The sequence below is a fragment of the Strix uralensis genome, chromosome 10, assembly GCF_047716275.1.
Source record: "Strix uralensis isolate ZFMK-TIS-50842 chromosome 10, bStrUra1, whole genome shotgun sequence".
Lineage (NCBI taxonomy): Eukaryota > Metazoa > Chordata > Aves > Strigiformes > Strigidae > Strix > Strix uralensis.
In genome coordinates, this window is record NC_133981.1 from 6,727,241 (window position 1) to 6,743,460 (window position 16,220).

The 16,220-nt window shown below is 42.3% G+C and overlaps 1 protein-coding gene across 27 annotated transcripts in view; it reads right to left on the minus strand.

Moving 5' to 3' along the window:
* Positions 1–16,220, minus strand: part of MAGI1 (membrane associated guanylate kinase, WW and PDZ domain containing 1) — a 355,964-nt gene that overhangs the window by 20,055 nt on the left and 319,689 nt on the right. For 21 of the 27 annotated variants that reach the window (XM_074879077.1, XM_074879058.1, XM_074879076.1 and 18 more), the window contains 4 exons: positions 11,258–11,474; positions 5,223–5,300; positions 2,415–2,506; positions 1,076–1,268 (listed from right to left, as the gene is read on the minus strand). In XM_074879077.1, the coding sequence (XP_074735178.1) occupies positions 1,076–1,268; positions 2,415–2,506; positions 5,223–5,300; positions 11,258–11,474 (580 nt within the window). The remainder of the gene's footprint in view (positions 1–1,075; positions 1,269–2,414; positions 2,507–5,222; positions 5,301–11,257; positions 11,475–16,220) is intronic. The other 6 variants (XM_074879067.1, XM_074879066.1, XM_074879065.1 and 3 more) reach the window with 1 other exon arrangement.

Here is a 16,220-nt window from a genome sequence, read left to right on the forward strand (position 1 = left end):
GAAGGAGCTCAGCCCTGGATAGGAATACAGAGCTATTTTAGAGGTACTGTTCTCGTCCTAACTTCCACTGCAGGCCTAATTTTCAACCTGAATGTTTTTCTGATGCTCTTTAAGATGAAAGTACATCACTGCCTATTTTTCTTCTGATGCCTAAACTTGAAAAGCTGTGTAATATCCTTTCTTTTGAATAAGTGAGCTAAACCAAATCACACATTTGAGCTCCCTAAAGGAACTCACAAGAAGAGGCAGCACCCCAATGTTACTCTCCAGTATTAAGCATAAGGTCGCATGTCATTTAGAGAGCTCATGCTGATGTCTTCATTTTCTTTGCTATCAGGACATTTTTCTGTCACTAATCTGGGTGCCACCATGCACTGTCACTTCTCTCTGCATCTTTCTGCCAGCTTTTTTTCCATCTCTTTAGACCGTACACTTGCATAGTGTGTGCACAATGCCTAGCATAACTCAGCACACAGAAATCCCTCTATTACAACAGACGTACACACCCTGCACTACCAGAAGCAATAACACTTATCAGTTTTGCATCCTGCAGTTAGCTGACTACATGTTGCAACCCCAGTTGAAGCTTCTCCTGTGCCTGGGACATCAGCCACCGCACAGCAATGCCCTCACTCGCTCTCCGCCCTTGCCTCCCCTTCTGTGGACTCTTCAGCATCTTTTCCCTCACTCCCAGTTTAAGGGTGGCTATCAGGCAGCACAGTTATTTTGGGAAGTAAATAGAAAACACAGGCAGTCAGGCACGGTGTCTGTTGCTGCATGAGTCAAACTAAAAATGGCATGTTGCAACTGAACAGTTCCCCATTTTTATCAGAAACCTTCATGAAGACTGGGGAAGCCAACTGAGACTGAGAGAGTCCTGACTGGAAACAAAATATTTGAAACTTATTTGATCAAGAACAAAAAGGACTAAAAATAGGCAAAAGAGGAAGAAAAACACCATATCCCCTGAGTTTTCCCAGTATTACAAGAAGGAGCTTTTTTTCTTTAAACAGTTTGCTGAACAGATGGAGTCTGGCAAGAAAATCTACCCCTGCAGAGCGACACTGCAGCCTACCTGTGTAAACCACTTTGCGCCTGACGGTCAGATTGACGTGACCTTGTTTGGCTGCCTGTTGCATAAGCTGGACGACAAGCTGGTGTGATTTCCCGACAACAGGCGTCCCATCCACGCAGATCAGTTCATCACCTGATCTCAGGCGGCCGTCAGCATCAGCAGCACCCAGCGGTACAATGTGACCGATGTAAATCTGATGAAAAAGGAAAGAAAAAAATGGGGGAAAAAAAGGGGAAAAGGGGAAAAAAGAGGGGGAAGGGAGAAAAAAAGGGGGGAAAGGGGAAAAAGGGGGAAAAGGGGAAAAAGGGGGAAAAGGGGAAAAAAGGGGAAAAACAGGGAAAAGGGGGAAAAGGGGAAAAAAGGGGAAAAGGGAAGAAGGGAAACAGAAAAAAGGAAACAGGAAAAAAGTAAATGGAAAAAAGAAAAGGAAGAAAGAAAAAAAAAGTGTTGAGAACTATCTCAACAGTCAACTGGATGCAAGGGGCACTGGTAGTGAGACCCAATTTAGTAGGGACAAGAAATTGCTGACAAATGTCTGCTGGTCAAGAAAGCTGCTCCTGTGAAAGCCACATCGTGAAATTGTAATAAACTGACATCTTATTTCTTTAGGCAGTCCATTCAGTCTAATGACAGATAGCCTTGGGAAATGTGTTCAACCAGACAGTGACCAGAGAGGAAGATGGTTAAAAGCACTGAGGGTCTTGTCAGGGAAGTGGATATTCAGTTTTCCTTTCAGTTGCCTCTAAGGTTTACAAGCTCCGTACCACTCGCCTGTCCGCCAACTCAGTCTTGGTTTATCTTCAGTGAGTTCTGTTGAGTTTCTCTAACATGAGAGGAATTCATGGCCTCTCTTTCCATAAATGAGCAAAATAATTTTGGCAGGGTAATATGTGGAAACTTATGCTGCTACTATGTAGCTTTGACCTGTGCAGCACATGAAAGCCTGAGACCTTCCACACGCACTGGATTTATGGTAAAGAAGTTAAGTGAATTCAAGGAGGGAATTTTGCCAATAGAAAACCTGACACCCTAAGATCAAAATACTTGCAAACCTGACCAGGATATCCTTTCCTCAATGTCCAGGCAATTTCAGCCCTATCTGTTTTCATCTGGGCTATCACAAAGACAGGGAATAGCAGGGGAAGCCAAATCCATTTCAGTTATGGGAGTTTGGGTTTGCTTTTTGGAGGGAGGGTGGGAAGGAGTTGCAGGATATACACAGCACACTAGTTATTTTAACAGAGATGCTACAGCGCAGTTGTACACATCTGTACATGCTACTGCTGTGATTCTGGAAGATGACATGAGTTAAAACATGATCACTTCTAGATATACTCACAGGTTCTCCAGGCTCATTTCCACCTAGAATCCTAAATCCAAAGCCAGTTTCCTTTCTCCATAGAAAGATATCCTGTTCTTGGTAATCTGGAACTAGAAGGGAAAGAAGGGAAACTATAATTTTTAATCAAACCCCCACACCTTTATACCCAAATCAGGACTACTCTGATGTACGTGTAGAGGGATCTGCTGCACAATTTGACTCTTTAAATGAGGCGGTCTTGAATTTTTAGACATAATTAAGAACACTTATAGTTTTAAATAATAAAGGATTATTATTTAAATCACTACTAAAAATTATACACTGATTTCTACTTTCTAGGTGTCTAATTGTGACTTGCCATTTGCTTATCACTATAATATTTCCTTCCATCAACATTAGCATCATTACCCAGTGAAAGAACCTCTTCCAAATCATCAATAAATAAAAGTGTACAACAGAGAATTACTCCGCCAGAAACAATACAGCTGCGTCCTCTTTCATGGGAGACAAAAGAGCCACTTGTTATGACTTCTACTGTTTAATTAACTTTCACAAGCATAGTTTGCTAACTGTCTACTGATACTGCTTTAAATAACTACGGGACAGATCCCTGGTTGGTGTAGAACAGAAGGACTCCACTGAAAACTGTGCAGCTCTCCTGACTCTCACTTGCTCGTGTATGGGCTCTGTAAAACCACTGAACAAGAAAAACAGCTGGAAACATAAAAAAGTCCAACCTTACCTACTCATTAGTATGGAACACCAGCAAGGTTTTTACAATGAATATTACATAGAGTGAAGTACTAACCTTGAAGTGCGGTTGAACAGTAATGTTTTATATTAACTTATTCATGCTTGCTTTCATCCCTTTTTTAAAAATGCAAAATTAATTTCTAAACGTTAAATCGTATCAGAAGACAACTTCAGGTTCATTTAATATTTATTGGTTAGTATCTGCAACATTAACTAATTCTGTAATGATCCCCTCCCAAAATTTATAATTAACGATAAAAAAGCTGATCCTTTACAAGTCAGCTGCCTATATCTTTAGTAAAGAAACCAAAGTATGTAATTCAGGAATGTAATGTAAGTTAAGTGCATACTCAGATACGGGATGCAGCACGTTTAATGAAACATCATCTAGTTTTCTGTATCTATGAGCAGATAAACTGGTTGTTTTCCACTGACATCAGTGAGTGTCTGACTGGGCCCTGATTACACTGTCAGTGCCTGTTGCGCATAGGTTTGGGTCTAGTCATGTGGTGCTTTTCAGTGTTGAGACTTTTGGTCAGCTCTGATGCTCTCTCTTCAATGACTCAACAGGTTGAAAATATAATATGAATTTAAGACCTGGCAATACTAAAAATTAAAAGAACAGGTGACTGCTAAGGCACAGATGTCTGCTTTGACATTTTCATTCATACTGGTTTTATATATAGTATTTTCACATTTTAATTACCTGAAGTTATAAACTAAGCTTAAGACCCATGCAAATTACCTTACTGAACTAGAGGCTAATTTTTGTCCAGATACAATTACAGAATAATCAGGTGATGAACACGCTGGAAGTCTGTTCATCTGTTCAGGCGAGCTGGCTGAAGGCAGCTTGCCACCATACAGACTTGAAGCACAACGGCAGAACTTAGACAATGAATTAATTGGTGTTTGTCACTGCCTTCAGTGAGGGGGAGCGTGAAGAACAGACACATTTGTAAGCATCTCTCCAGCACTTCACAGGCTTTTTTGGCAAAGGCTGGCCCCAACCAATTAATAGCGCGTGTTGGATCTGTCAGAGGCAAAATGGCTTCTGCAGAGAGCTTCAGCGTGGGCCCGTTTCCTCGGCATCTCTCAACACCTTCCCATTTGTCAAGTCTCCCGTCTCACTGAACGATGCCTTATGTTCCTGGTTTGGTACCAGCTAGCCAATTAACGGCCGCTGGAGATAACGGCAAGGCGAGGTGTAACGGCGGTGTCAAACCAAAGCAACAAAAAAAGACGAGTGTATACCCAAAGAAGCAAGTTCATTCACGTAACGCTCCTTCCGCTGGAAGGATTACAGAGAGGTGAAACACAGATACAACAAACATACAGACAACACACATTTACACAGCGTGAGTACAAACCGAACAAAACTCCTTTTACCGCTTTTTGCGCCAACTCTGCAGCATGGTGATTCACTGGCACAGCTCAGAAAGCCCCATCCACCTCTGTGCTTCCATACAGCCGAGGTGGGACCCCCGAGGCTCTCCATACCAGGGAATTACTTTAGGTTCTCCATTATTTGGTAGCACTTCAGATGAGCCGCTTTCCTTACTTAAAGGGAAAATTTCATGGTGGTGCCGAAACTTTGTTGAAAATGAATGAAAAATGGTCTCCAGGAGTCATTCATTGCAACTTTGCACCCTGACCTGATCTCAAGCATGTCTGACTCTTTCTGAGAAAAAGGTGTACATAGCCCAAGTAAAACTCACCAGTCTGCTCATCCTGAAATAAACCAGACCATTTGGAGAGTGCCGCAAAAGTGGTAAGAAGAGTTCTGCCGGGGCCGTGAGGAGGAATGGAAGGAGAGGCGAGTGCCACAGCCCCGTCGACGAGCCACGTGGGCAAACTCGTGAACAAAACAGTAACATGATACCCCCCACCGCCGCCTACGAAACCCGCCGCTGGCCAGTACACAGTAAAGCAAGTACTTTGCACCTTCGTGGCTAACCTTGGCGTACGGCCCTGCCAGACTCCCTTGGTGATGAAGAGCCCCCCGCCACAGAGCAGCAATGACACCAGAACAAGACATCACAAGACACAGATACATTCTCGGCACAGTCTTACATTCTCCAAAACTCGTGGAATTGATTTCTCTCTCTCTCTCACCCTTGCTCAGTCCAGTTGCAGGCGAAGGTGACATAGCTGTAATATTAATTTTACAATTTTGCAAAGCTTAATGTATCTGCTTTTTTGTTAGTTCATTTAATTACTTTTGACTGTATGGATCATGTTAGGCTTTCATGCATAAATTGCTAAGGTTATAGCTACTATGGATTACAACATACTAACTTTCACATCTATTTGCACATGCCTGTGTACATGTGGATATATAATATGCACACACATATGAATTTATACATTTACGCACATGCATGCAGGTATATTTGAAGAACTCTTTTTTTCTCCTCAGAGGAAGAATCTCTTTGTGAACACCTTAAAAATAATTTTCTACAAAAAAATTTCCACCATCATGACATAGTTAGTTTTCCAAATGGGAATATCTTTTTCTAATTTTAAAAGAAATTCTAAATACATGGTGATGAACAATGAACACAGTGCTTAATTGTAGGTCATCTTAATCAAACCTTCCTTTACAAACTTTAACAATTATCTTACATGTTATATATATAAAAAAAAATCTGCCCAGTGTGATATCAGTTTCAACAAAAGATGGATTCAAAAATAATCATTATGAGTTTGCTTTAGTCACTAGCTCACTTGAGGAAGCTGCACTTCCAATGACTCATATCTTGGCAAAGTATGAAAGATTTAAGGGCCATATTCAGCAAAGTATATAAGGACAAGTCTGAAATTAAGAGTGAATAGTCTCACTGAAGTTGGTGGAGAGTTTCAGTGTTGAAAAGTCCTGTGATTTACCCATAAATCTCATCGAGATTATGTATTTGCCGGAAAGCTGTTTTCTAAACTATCCCACTGCAGGAGAATTTCAGTTTTCCTGTCTCTTCCTTTTAATCAACCCTTCTGGTGGCATAGAAAGCTTTCAAATAATGGCTTCAGCATGTTCTCAACAAGATGACCAAGTTCTGCCACTGAGGCTTGGGGAAGACACGATGCCTTGACTGAGCCATGGACCAGGCTGGTGCCAGATGAACACCAGCACAGTCTTCCCACGACCCAGCTTGCAACAGCCCAGCAGCCTTTGCTGTTCACACAGGGCTGCAAGTGCTCCAGTCCTTTTTAGCGAGACATATCTCTAAGGGCATGGACACATCTGTGTGCCCAAGTGTATGACTGTAACTCTTTGTCTCCTATAAGACAATAAAATAAAAGGACATAAGCCTACCAAGGGGCTTTTACTGACTATCATCTTTAAAGTCAGCCTGATGAGAAGGCGTCTGCAATTTCCCGAGAGTATTTTTTTTTTCTATTTTAGGGAGAAAGTATCTAATGTTTGGTATCATTGTGCAAATATTTTTAATTCTGTGTAATGGCTGGTGAGTGAACACTACACGCTGGGGTCAAGACTTGTTTGTATTATTTTAATTAGATTTGGGGAGAGAAAATCCTACCAAATAAATTATGTGCCTGAAAATAAAATTCAAATATTAACGATAACTTAGAATATTTTAAAAGCTTTAAAAATTATCTATCGTGTTCTGCTTTACTTTTAATTAAATGCTTAAGCCCTTCAAAGGGATTCATTAACACATCTGCAATTCAGATTAATTCATTTTGTCACTGCTGTTTTGACAGATGGCCATATGTAGGATACGGTATTTTGCAAAGCAATCAGGCCACATGAGAAAAATTTGACAACAGATTGCGTTAATCTTTAAGGAAGTTTAATAATACATTGAAAAATAAAAAGCATATTATAAAAATATATTTTCAATAAAACAGTGCAAGATTTCAGGATTGCGGTTCTCTGATAAACTATTCAATTGCTGTTTCTCTCACCGAGTGCTCTTAACGTATGTCATTCCTGGATCTTGGAACTGCTTCAGTTTTTAAATCTTAAGGGTTTGTCCTTCTCTCTGATTCATGTACAAAACTCCCACGAGCAGCAATGAGTTACCCATAAAGAGGAGCTCAGGCAGCTAAAACTTAGCACCAGCAAAGAGCGCATTTGTTATCACCACTGAACGATCTGTTTTCAGATTCACTTAACACAAAGCCAGCTATTCTCAAAAGTCTTAATCCAGCAAAGAATTGCCACTCTGGGCCAGATTGCAGCAGAGCATTTGAGCTCAGACTTAGCCTTAAAGCATTCAAGTCCCTTTGGGTTTACAGCTTGAAAATAAGCTTCCTTGGACCAGAGCCCAAGCACTCAGCACCTTGTATGCCTGATCCCTCACCCAGGGGAGCTGCATGTGAAGGAACTTTGGCCCATATTTGTTGAATAAAGTTGTAGTTCTCATCTGCTGCCACTCACCCAGAGTCCAGACACAGTTATGGAATCATTGCTTAGCTTTGCATTGTAAATTCTAGCTTGATTTTTCTTTTTTTTTCCCTCCCCTAAACAGGCAATGTCTGTGGCTCTCCTCCGCAGAACTGGAGTACTTCCTGATATTAAGATGCATTGGGTAAATCAAAAAAGCACATGCTTTTACAAAATTATAGGTTATCTGGGGCTTTTGAACCAAATTCTGCTCTACCAATGGCTTCAGCGAGACAACTCACATAAGTCAAATATAGACTTTTTTTATGAACTACTGATCCAAAGAATACTCAGAGAAAGGAATAACGCATTTTACTAATTCTGAAAAATTAAAATGTTGCCTGGGTGCTTTCTATGTCTAATTATTATTAATGCTAATAACAGTGCGAGGCACTCCCTGTGAAAAAGGCAGTAGGTGGTCATTACAGATTCAGTACTTCTTAAAAACATCCTGGAGACGACGTATTCATATATTGAATAAAACCTCTTTATATTATTATTTTTAGATGAAAAAAAAATCTGTCTGGGCTGGGGCTAATGAATTCATCTTCTTGTGTCAACTGCACTTGAAAAATTGCACTATGTTCTCTTTATACTCAACAATTCCACAAATGGGACAAAATAAAACACTTAAGATGATCTAATGCTCTAAAATTTTTCCTGTTTTAACTTCATCATCTACTTCAACACAAAGGGTTGTTGCTGTTTTTCATTTGGGGATTCACAACCCTGCCTCTCAAAAGAACAGTATATAATCCTTTTCATGTCTATTAAAATTTAAGGCCATGAATCAACAGAGAGGAAGCCCTGTACTGGGCAGCAGGGAGAGCTGAGCCGGGGCTCCTGGGGCAGCGGGGGCTTCCAGGACCCACCAAAAGGTACTGGATGCATCAGCCAATCTCAGCACTGGCACTAGGGTGGCACCCTCCTGCTGTGCATTAGATATTCATTTAGTTCTGCTCACGCCTTCACCAGAAGAATGCAGAGGGAGTCACACCTAGCACGCAAAGCTATGGATGTCATGGGAGAGGAGATGTTAACCTCCCAAAGCCAAAGAGAATGGGTGCTCAAGTAAAGAAGAAAGCAATGACTGTATCACCACCAGCCAAAGGAGGCACTGGAGTTGAATTGAACTGCAGCTGGGTAAAAACATGAAGAATAGCACATGCGGAGCAGACAGACAGTGAAACTGGAGGCCCAGGGAATGGTTTCTCCCATCCCACAGTCTGTGGTGCTCCACGTCAGCAGAGCTCCCTACGAGTGGTCTGAGAGCTACACAGCTGGTGCTTGGGCAACACTGGGAAGTGAGTCTCAAAGGGATGATTCACGTTTGTAACAGAGCAGCCGCCAATTGCCCACTTTTCATGCAGACCAAACACAGGGAAAGAAACATGGTGGCTCATCCTAGGCTGCCAGCACAGAAGAGGCGCCGGGTTCCAGCTGTGAACCACAGTCTCCATTTATGAGAGAGGTGAGAGGGATGGAAGGTGAGAGTTTGGTGAGGGAAGAAGGAGCTGACCACTGACCTCTAAATAAAACCACCAGTCACACTTTGGGATCAGACTGTGACAGGAGACAGAACATGTCCCACTGCCTTTTTCACTTAGACTATGTCTCTCCTGTTTTTCTTCACCTTTCATTAGGTGCAGCAAATTCCCTGGTTAATCCCCAGGGAATGTGTTTCACTCCGTCTTAGAGTTGGAAATTCATAGGCTCTTCTGGTGGCACATGCTTACAATAGACACTTCTGGTGGCACATGCTTACAATAGACATGACCATATCACATTTCTGCCATTCTCCAAAACCCCTCTATCTACGAAACCAAGAAATCTCAGAAGACACCTTCCTGGGAAGCAAATGGCAATGGGACAAAAAGGTGGTAGAAAACCACTTGACATTCAAACAGGTAGGTCTCATCCGGTAGAAGAGGCAGGAGATGAGGACTGAAGCACTAGAAGAGGATCAACCCCACTACAGAGATGCTAGACCACGAAGAGGTGAGACAGGGAAGCTGAAGGGATGTAGCAGATCCTAGTCTAGCAAAAGGCCCAAGCAGTAAGGACTGGGGCACAGGGAGAGATGGGGTGTGGGAAACCAGAAGGTCAAGAGACAGTGAAAAGGCCTCTGGAGGGGCTCTAATCAGAGACAAGGATAAAACCTCTGCAAGATACCTGCAGCCATCAAGGAAAGAGGGAGAATTTAGCACATGGTGTTGGAGGTGGACACAGAAGGGCGACCGCCTGCCTGTGCACTTGAGGATTTCTCCAGCTCAGCCTTGTGTTTTATCAGGAAAGACAGGCTGGAGTTAAGGCTGCTAAGCTGATACTAATGACTAATTAGTATGAGTTAAACAGTTAATTAGAAATTAGCTAAGTAGCTGCAGGGGGTCAGAGGCAATGCCGGCACACTGCCTACAGGAACCACGCAAGCTAAGCAGGGGTAATGCCGGTGCCACGGGTCAGCCTCAGCCTTGTCCATCCGGGAAGGAGAAGGAGGAGCTCAGCCCACAGCTCTGCAGGGCTGAAGAGTCACCGTCCCTCAGTTCTTGCCCCTTTTTCCTATTTCAACGAGATGCATGTGCAAGTTCTGTCACTGCACCTCTCCGTAGATCAGTATGACCTGGCCCAAGAGCCCGCAGGGTCATTACGCCAAATCCCAGGGAAGGGAAGGGAAGCAGCAAACAGAAGCTGAGACACCTACAAACTGCATTGCTGAGACATTCAATCCAAAGAGATGCATCTTCAGCCAAGAAACTGTGAGTCATGATTTAATTTTTCCAGGACATAAGATTCTGAAGTGATTCATTTGGTCAGAAAAAAACAGTCCTACCATTTTTCATTCTGGGGTAATGTTCACTTCATACTGGTTTTACCAGTTAGCACAATAAAATCAAACTCCTGGTGATACTCTTAGAACACCAAGACTTTGAAGCTCCCTTTTCTGAAACTAAAGTAACTACTACTTTTGAAAATGAACCTAATACTCTCACTCTTTCTTTAAGAAGCTTTTATAGATTCAGTCGTCTTCAGCAGTGCAATTAAAGCAAAGCAGCGTGTTTATTTTGTTTGCAGAGAAGAAACTGGTTGAAACTATATTTATAGTCTTGGAGCAGAGTCAAAGCCCTGCTGAACTATTAGCCAAGTGTGCAGATTATTAATTGCCATAAAAGCCACTTACAATATGCATTTGATATCTGTATTGTTAAAGTGTCCACTCTGGTCAAAGTAAAATGGCTCAGCTGGATTTTTTCCTCCCCAGGGTGAGACTAGAAAACATCTGATATGAATTTCAGCAAACTAAACACTTCTCCTTACTGAAATTCCTATGCATATCAGACAATGAGTCTTAACCTCAAAAAAGAGTTTAGGATCTGGATAACAACTTGGAAAATCTCCTTCAGCCTAATTTAAAAGCAAAATGAAAAAACAGGGGAAAAGATGGTTGTCTTTAATTTTAAAGGGATTTTGCGTATTAAGCTTTGGTCTAAGTGCCCTTTCCTAGAGATGATCTAAATTCATTCCTCATCAGAGAGGAAACTGCACCTCTATCAAGTAGATATCATTGACAGATACCAAATTAACAAACAGAAGCCTTATATTTTCAACATAAATCTAAAAGATTCAGTTCTTCGCAAAGAAAATATACAGAGAGCAGCTGCCAGAGCCGTAGCCTTAGCAACCACACCTGCTTCATACTCACGTCGGCTTTCATACATGCTCCTGGACTGGGCCCAGATTTTGAATGGATCTGGCTTTTTCTGCCCAGAACTGTCCGGTTGATCCGCAGCCGGCGCCTCTGCGGCGGTGTAGTCCGGCAGCACCTGCGTGCTGTGAACGGGGGAAGCGGTGTGCCCGCTGCGGTGGCTGGAGACGCTATGCTGAGAACTGTTTTGGCTGTCTTTCCTTTCAAGTGGTTGCTGTAAGGAAGAAAGCGAGTGGAAAGAGAGAGAACAGACGGTTATTGGTCTCTGAGTGGGTGTTTTCCATCAATTTTTCTCCCTTCTTTGATCAGGGTTTCTGCATGCACATAAGTAAATATATAAATCATGGTTTTGCTGCCACCAGTTAATGCTGGGGACAGTTAAATTCCCCAATGACAGATCTTGATAGGCAGACTGACAGAAAGAGATATGCAAAACAAAGTCATTTATCATAAAAAAATATGCAGTTCTCCATCTCACACATAAAACAAATCTAAATCTCATCACAGGTTACTAGTTTCAGTGCACTTATTTTTTCCTACATTAAAGCAGAAAAACTCAACGACCTTCTAGTCAGATAGCATTAGGGTCTAAGTTGAGCCTACAAGAAAAAGGAAAAACTACCAAATTTCACTGTGAAAACTTAAACAATCCTCTGAAACAGATGCAAGCACAGCCCTTACTATGAAAGATCACTCTTCCTCTGCAGCTCTTGCAATCCCCACATCACAAGTGGGTGGACAACAGAGTACCACTTTTACGTCTCTGCTTCCCAGGGCATCCACAGGATTACAGCAGACCTTCACAAATGTGAAAACATCTATTTGCAGTTTGATTTCCTTGTTTTAACTGAGCATATTAAAACAGGAAAAATATGTCCGCCTAAATTCAAGACTTAGTCAAAAGCAGTCTATCAAGAGCTCTGTCTGCTCAATATTTAGCTAAGCAGGGTACATAATTCTTAACTCAAATTCACAATGGTGTGCTCAAATGAAGCATGTCACCTTTGCATTGCCAGGATTTTTACTACTCAATATACAGCAAAATCATCCTTCAGTAAGAGCTCCCCAAACTGTACAGCAAATGCTTTTTAATGCTCTTTTGAGATGACCTTGGGTTGGCATCAAGGTTGAGTCCAGTCTCCCACCTGCCCTGGGAACTAGCACATTCCTGGGGCCGCTGTGATGCAGATGGCCAGAAAAATAGCATCCGACAGGTTGTTTTTACAACATCCACAATCTCCTGGATAAAAGGGGTCAGCCAGTCGTGCCAAGAAACCTCAAGACAAAAATTTAAAGCTTCCTGATGGCAGGGGGGGGTACCCAAAAACATTGCAACGGGAGTCTCTGCTTTCAGGGACTTCTCCATAGAAAACTGAGCAGGGGCTGGGAGCAAAGCCAGCAGCAAAGACAGAGCAGATCAGCACGGGGGGCTGAAGTGCACACAGGGCTGAGGACCCCCTCCTTTACTCTGAATGCAAAACTCCAGGCAGCCAATGCTCCATCATAGCAGGGCTGAATTAATTAGAGGAGAAAGTCACCATACAAAAGTGCCCTCTTTTTGAGTCTTAACATTAATCTTTTTTGGGTTTGGGGATTTTTTTTTTTTTTTTTAAGTTCCACATATTTTTAGGTTTACACTGAGTTAAAAAAACAGCTCCAACAGCCAAAATGACTTTGACCTCGCAGTCTTAAATTCAAGTTGTTGATCCACTAGCAGCATTTTTTAAAATATCTCGATCGACTAGAATGTGAAATTGCCTTTGTCCTTTAAAGCAATTTTGAACAAAGCATACCTGCTGTGATTACTCATCTGCAGACTTTCAGATACAAATATCTGAACCAATTTCAAGCATTTCTAGCTTTTTAAGTGGTAAAAGAAGCTAATTCACATACAACTCTTCAGTTTTTAAATGAAGCAGTTTTAAAACATCTATGCTATGGATAATCATTCCTTTGTAACTTAAAAATAAATAAAAAAAAAAAACCAACAAAAAAAACCACTTTACAACTCTTAGTCCAGCCATCTGGATTGTTTTGTTTGTTTGGCCAAACTACTAAAATAACTACAAGCATCCTGTGAAACTTCAGGACAAACTCACTGGAAATAGCTGGTTTACAGAAGTTGGAGTACAGGGACTAAAATGTGAAGCTTTATTCAGCCCTTGGGGAAATGTTAAGAACTCTCTGAAAACTTTCTGATTTAAAAAGAAACAAAGCTTGAACTTTAAAAAGTGCTCTCACTTTATGATGTGAAAGGTCTAAATACTGAACAAATTATGAATTCTATTTGGTATTTGGGTTGCAAATGGAAGTGTCAGCACAACTCAAGCAAAACCACCTCTAACTAAACTATAGTTGAAATTGCAAATACACAGATATTTTGCAATAAATAGGTGAAAAATTCAGCAGAGGGACAGTTGTTTTTCCAAACAATAACTCCTTCCAAAAGTCTGAAACATTGCTATGTAGGAGTTGAAGAGGGGAACAAAGGGGAACACAACTATGGAAATAATGAATATATGTAATTAATTCAAGACAATATTAATCAACTTTCACATCACCAGATGAGGCCAAAAGGGTTTGGGGCCAAACTTCTTTCCAGGTGCTGTAGCAGCTTCAGCAGCAGCAGGACTTGCAGGGGTCTGACCGCCCTGCTCTCTGCAGCGCTCCTGCGATGGGGAATGTCCAGGCGAAGAAGTTTGTGTCTCAGTACAAAGGTGGAGCTTTCCCAAGAGAGATGAGCTGATTGTATGACAATCAAAGGCTGGTTTCTCTGTCACCTGCCTCATTCCTAGCTTTAGGGCTGATCCTCCTGGGTCTGGATCTGACTCTCCAGCTCACTCAGCTCACACACAGGCAGGAAAGCAGCTAAACCAGGGCCAGATGAGCACAGGGTTGTTTGGTGACAAACTGCTGCAGAGTGGGTGGTTCAGACCTCACCCTGAGATGCTGATCATGTTTTTCAGCACAAAGTAAAGCAGATAAGCTGAATCGTGTTGACTTCTGACAGTAACTACAAGAGCATGGGGCACTGAACTACCCAAGTCAGCAAGAGCACCCCTGACCCTCCAGAGTCTATGGTCTCCAAAGCTGCTGATAAGCACAAAGAGCTTGCTAGAAAGACTCTTGACCAAAAGTGGCTAGAAATCAAGACTACAATGACTACCTTGAGTCCATTTAGGCAAACAGGTGATGGGAAAAACAATCATCTTGGTACTGTATTACAGCCATGACAAAATAAGTATGTGGAAAGCTGGAGCTTCTTGTGCCCTACACAAGCCCCAGGTCTGAGATATATGGCCTGTGCCAGCTTCCCTACACCCTTGCTGAAACTTCACAGTGTTCATCTTTCAAAATATAGATGAAGAAAATGTAGTATTGGGAAGAAGGTATCTCCTAGCTGCCCTTTCCCCACTGGCTGAGGTTACAGGAACAGCAGCGTGGCTCGGACTTCTGAGTGCAGCCATGGGGGCAATTACTTCAGAAGAAGGGGCAGCAGCGGTCAGGGTTTGGGCATATATCAGCCTTCCAAGATTTCTTCCCCACACTGTGCAATCCCATTTTCAGCCACAGGCACTGCATTTGCCAACCTGAAAGGCAACTTCTCCCTCAGCAGAGAGGTTGAGTGAGCCCACACTGAGCACTATATTGTCCTCTGATTATGGGGAGGGAAGAAAACAGCAAAAGCAATGTGAGCCAGGAAGCTTGAAGCTGTTGTGTTTCAAAAGGAGACAGGAGGCAAACTGCTTACAAAAGTCTCCAAATGCCTGGAAAATGCTACCGATACCCACATAGCAGAGACCAGTTTGTCATTCGTGCTAAATGAAAGAGTAATTAGATGTTACTTTGTACAGTGACTGCTAAAACAAGGGAGGCCCATGACATGGCTGAGAGGTGGCTGCAGGCAGAGATGGGACGCTAATTATTTGCAGCAGTTGTGTATGTCTGTGTCAGGCAGAGAGAAACCCTCAGCAGAAGAGGCGACGGTGGCAGCAAGCATATCCTGCGGCACCAACGGACACCAAAGCTTTTTGGCACGGGATTCTCCAGGCATAAAACTGCCAAGAGGGAAGAGTTGCTGTGGTTTCCTCCCACTGCATTTCAAGGTGGGGAGAAAAATTGGTCTTTGAATGAAGAGGGATGTGTTGTACAAACACTCACACTGTGGAACCTACTTCTCCTGACAAAAACAGGACGTCGGCAGAGCCCCAAGTGCTGCCTATCCACCCAATATACGTGGCAAGTCTTTTGTCAGGGACAGGCTGTGCATAGGAATTGCGTTTTTGGCCACAATTCAGCTATGCTGACAATGGATTTATTTACACCCAAAAGAAAATAATTAGATTTTTGGAAGAGCTTAGCACTTTCTTCCCCCTGCAGTTATCCCATCTTCTGATGATTTAGCTGCAGATTTTGTGCTCTGGAGCATTTTGGAGAAGCTGGTTCTGGCAGCAACAGCTGGAAATCGGAATCTTTGCCCCCTTGTGGAGTATTTTGATGCAAGCAACAAGGAAAAAAAAAAGAAAAAAAAAAAGAAGTTTGTTTTCATCCATGTTATACCAGGATGATTGCAGGAGAAATTGCTACACTAGGGAACTTGCACACTGAAAATGTATATCCCCAGACGGTCAATACAAAAATATTACCCATTTTCATCTAAAAAAGAATCAATGGGAAACTGAAAAAAACAGCGCAGAGAGCTGCTGTGAGCATGTCCTTGGTGACGGGGAAGGGGGAAGAAAGAACATGGAAGTGCCCAGTCCTGTGTACAGCTGTAAACTTTTTTTTACTAATTTGGCTCTCTCACCAAGGTTGAAAAACTCTCCTTAAAAAGAGAGAAAAAGAGCAAAGCTTATCAGAAGATACACACAGGCTGAAAAATACAGCCCAGGAGAACTGAGCTCAAGGCAGAAAAATATTCCCAGCCTGTGTCACAGCCCCAGCACTAACAAACCTCTCC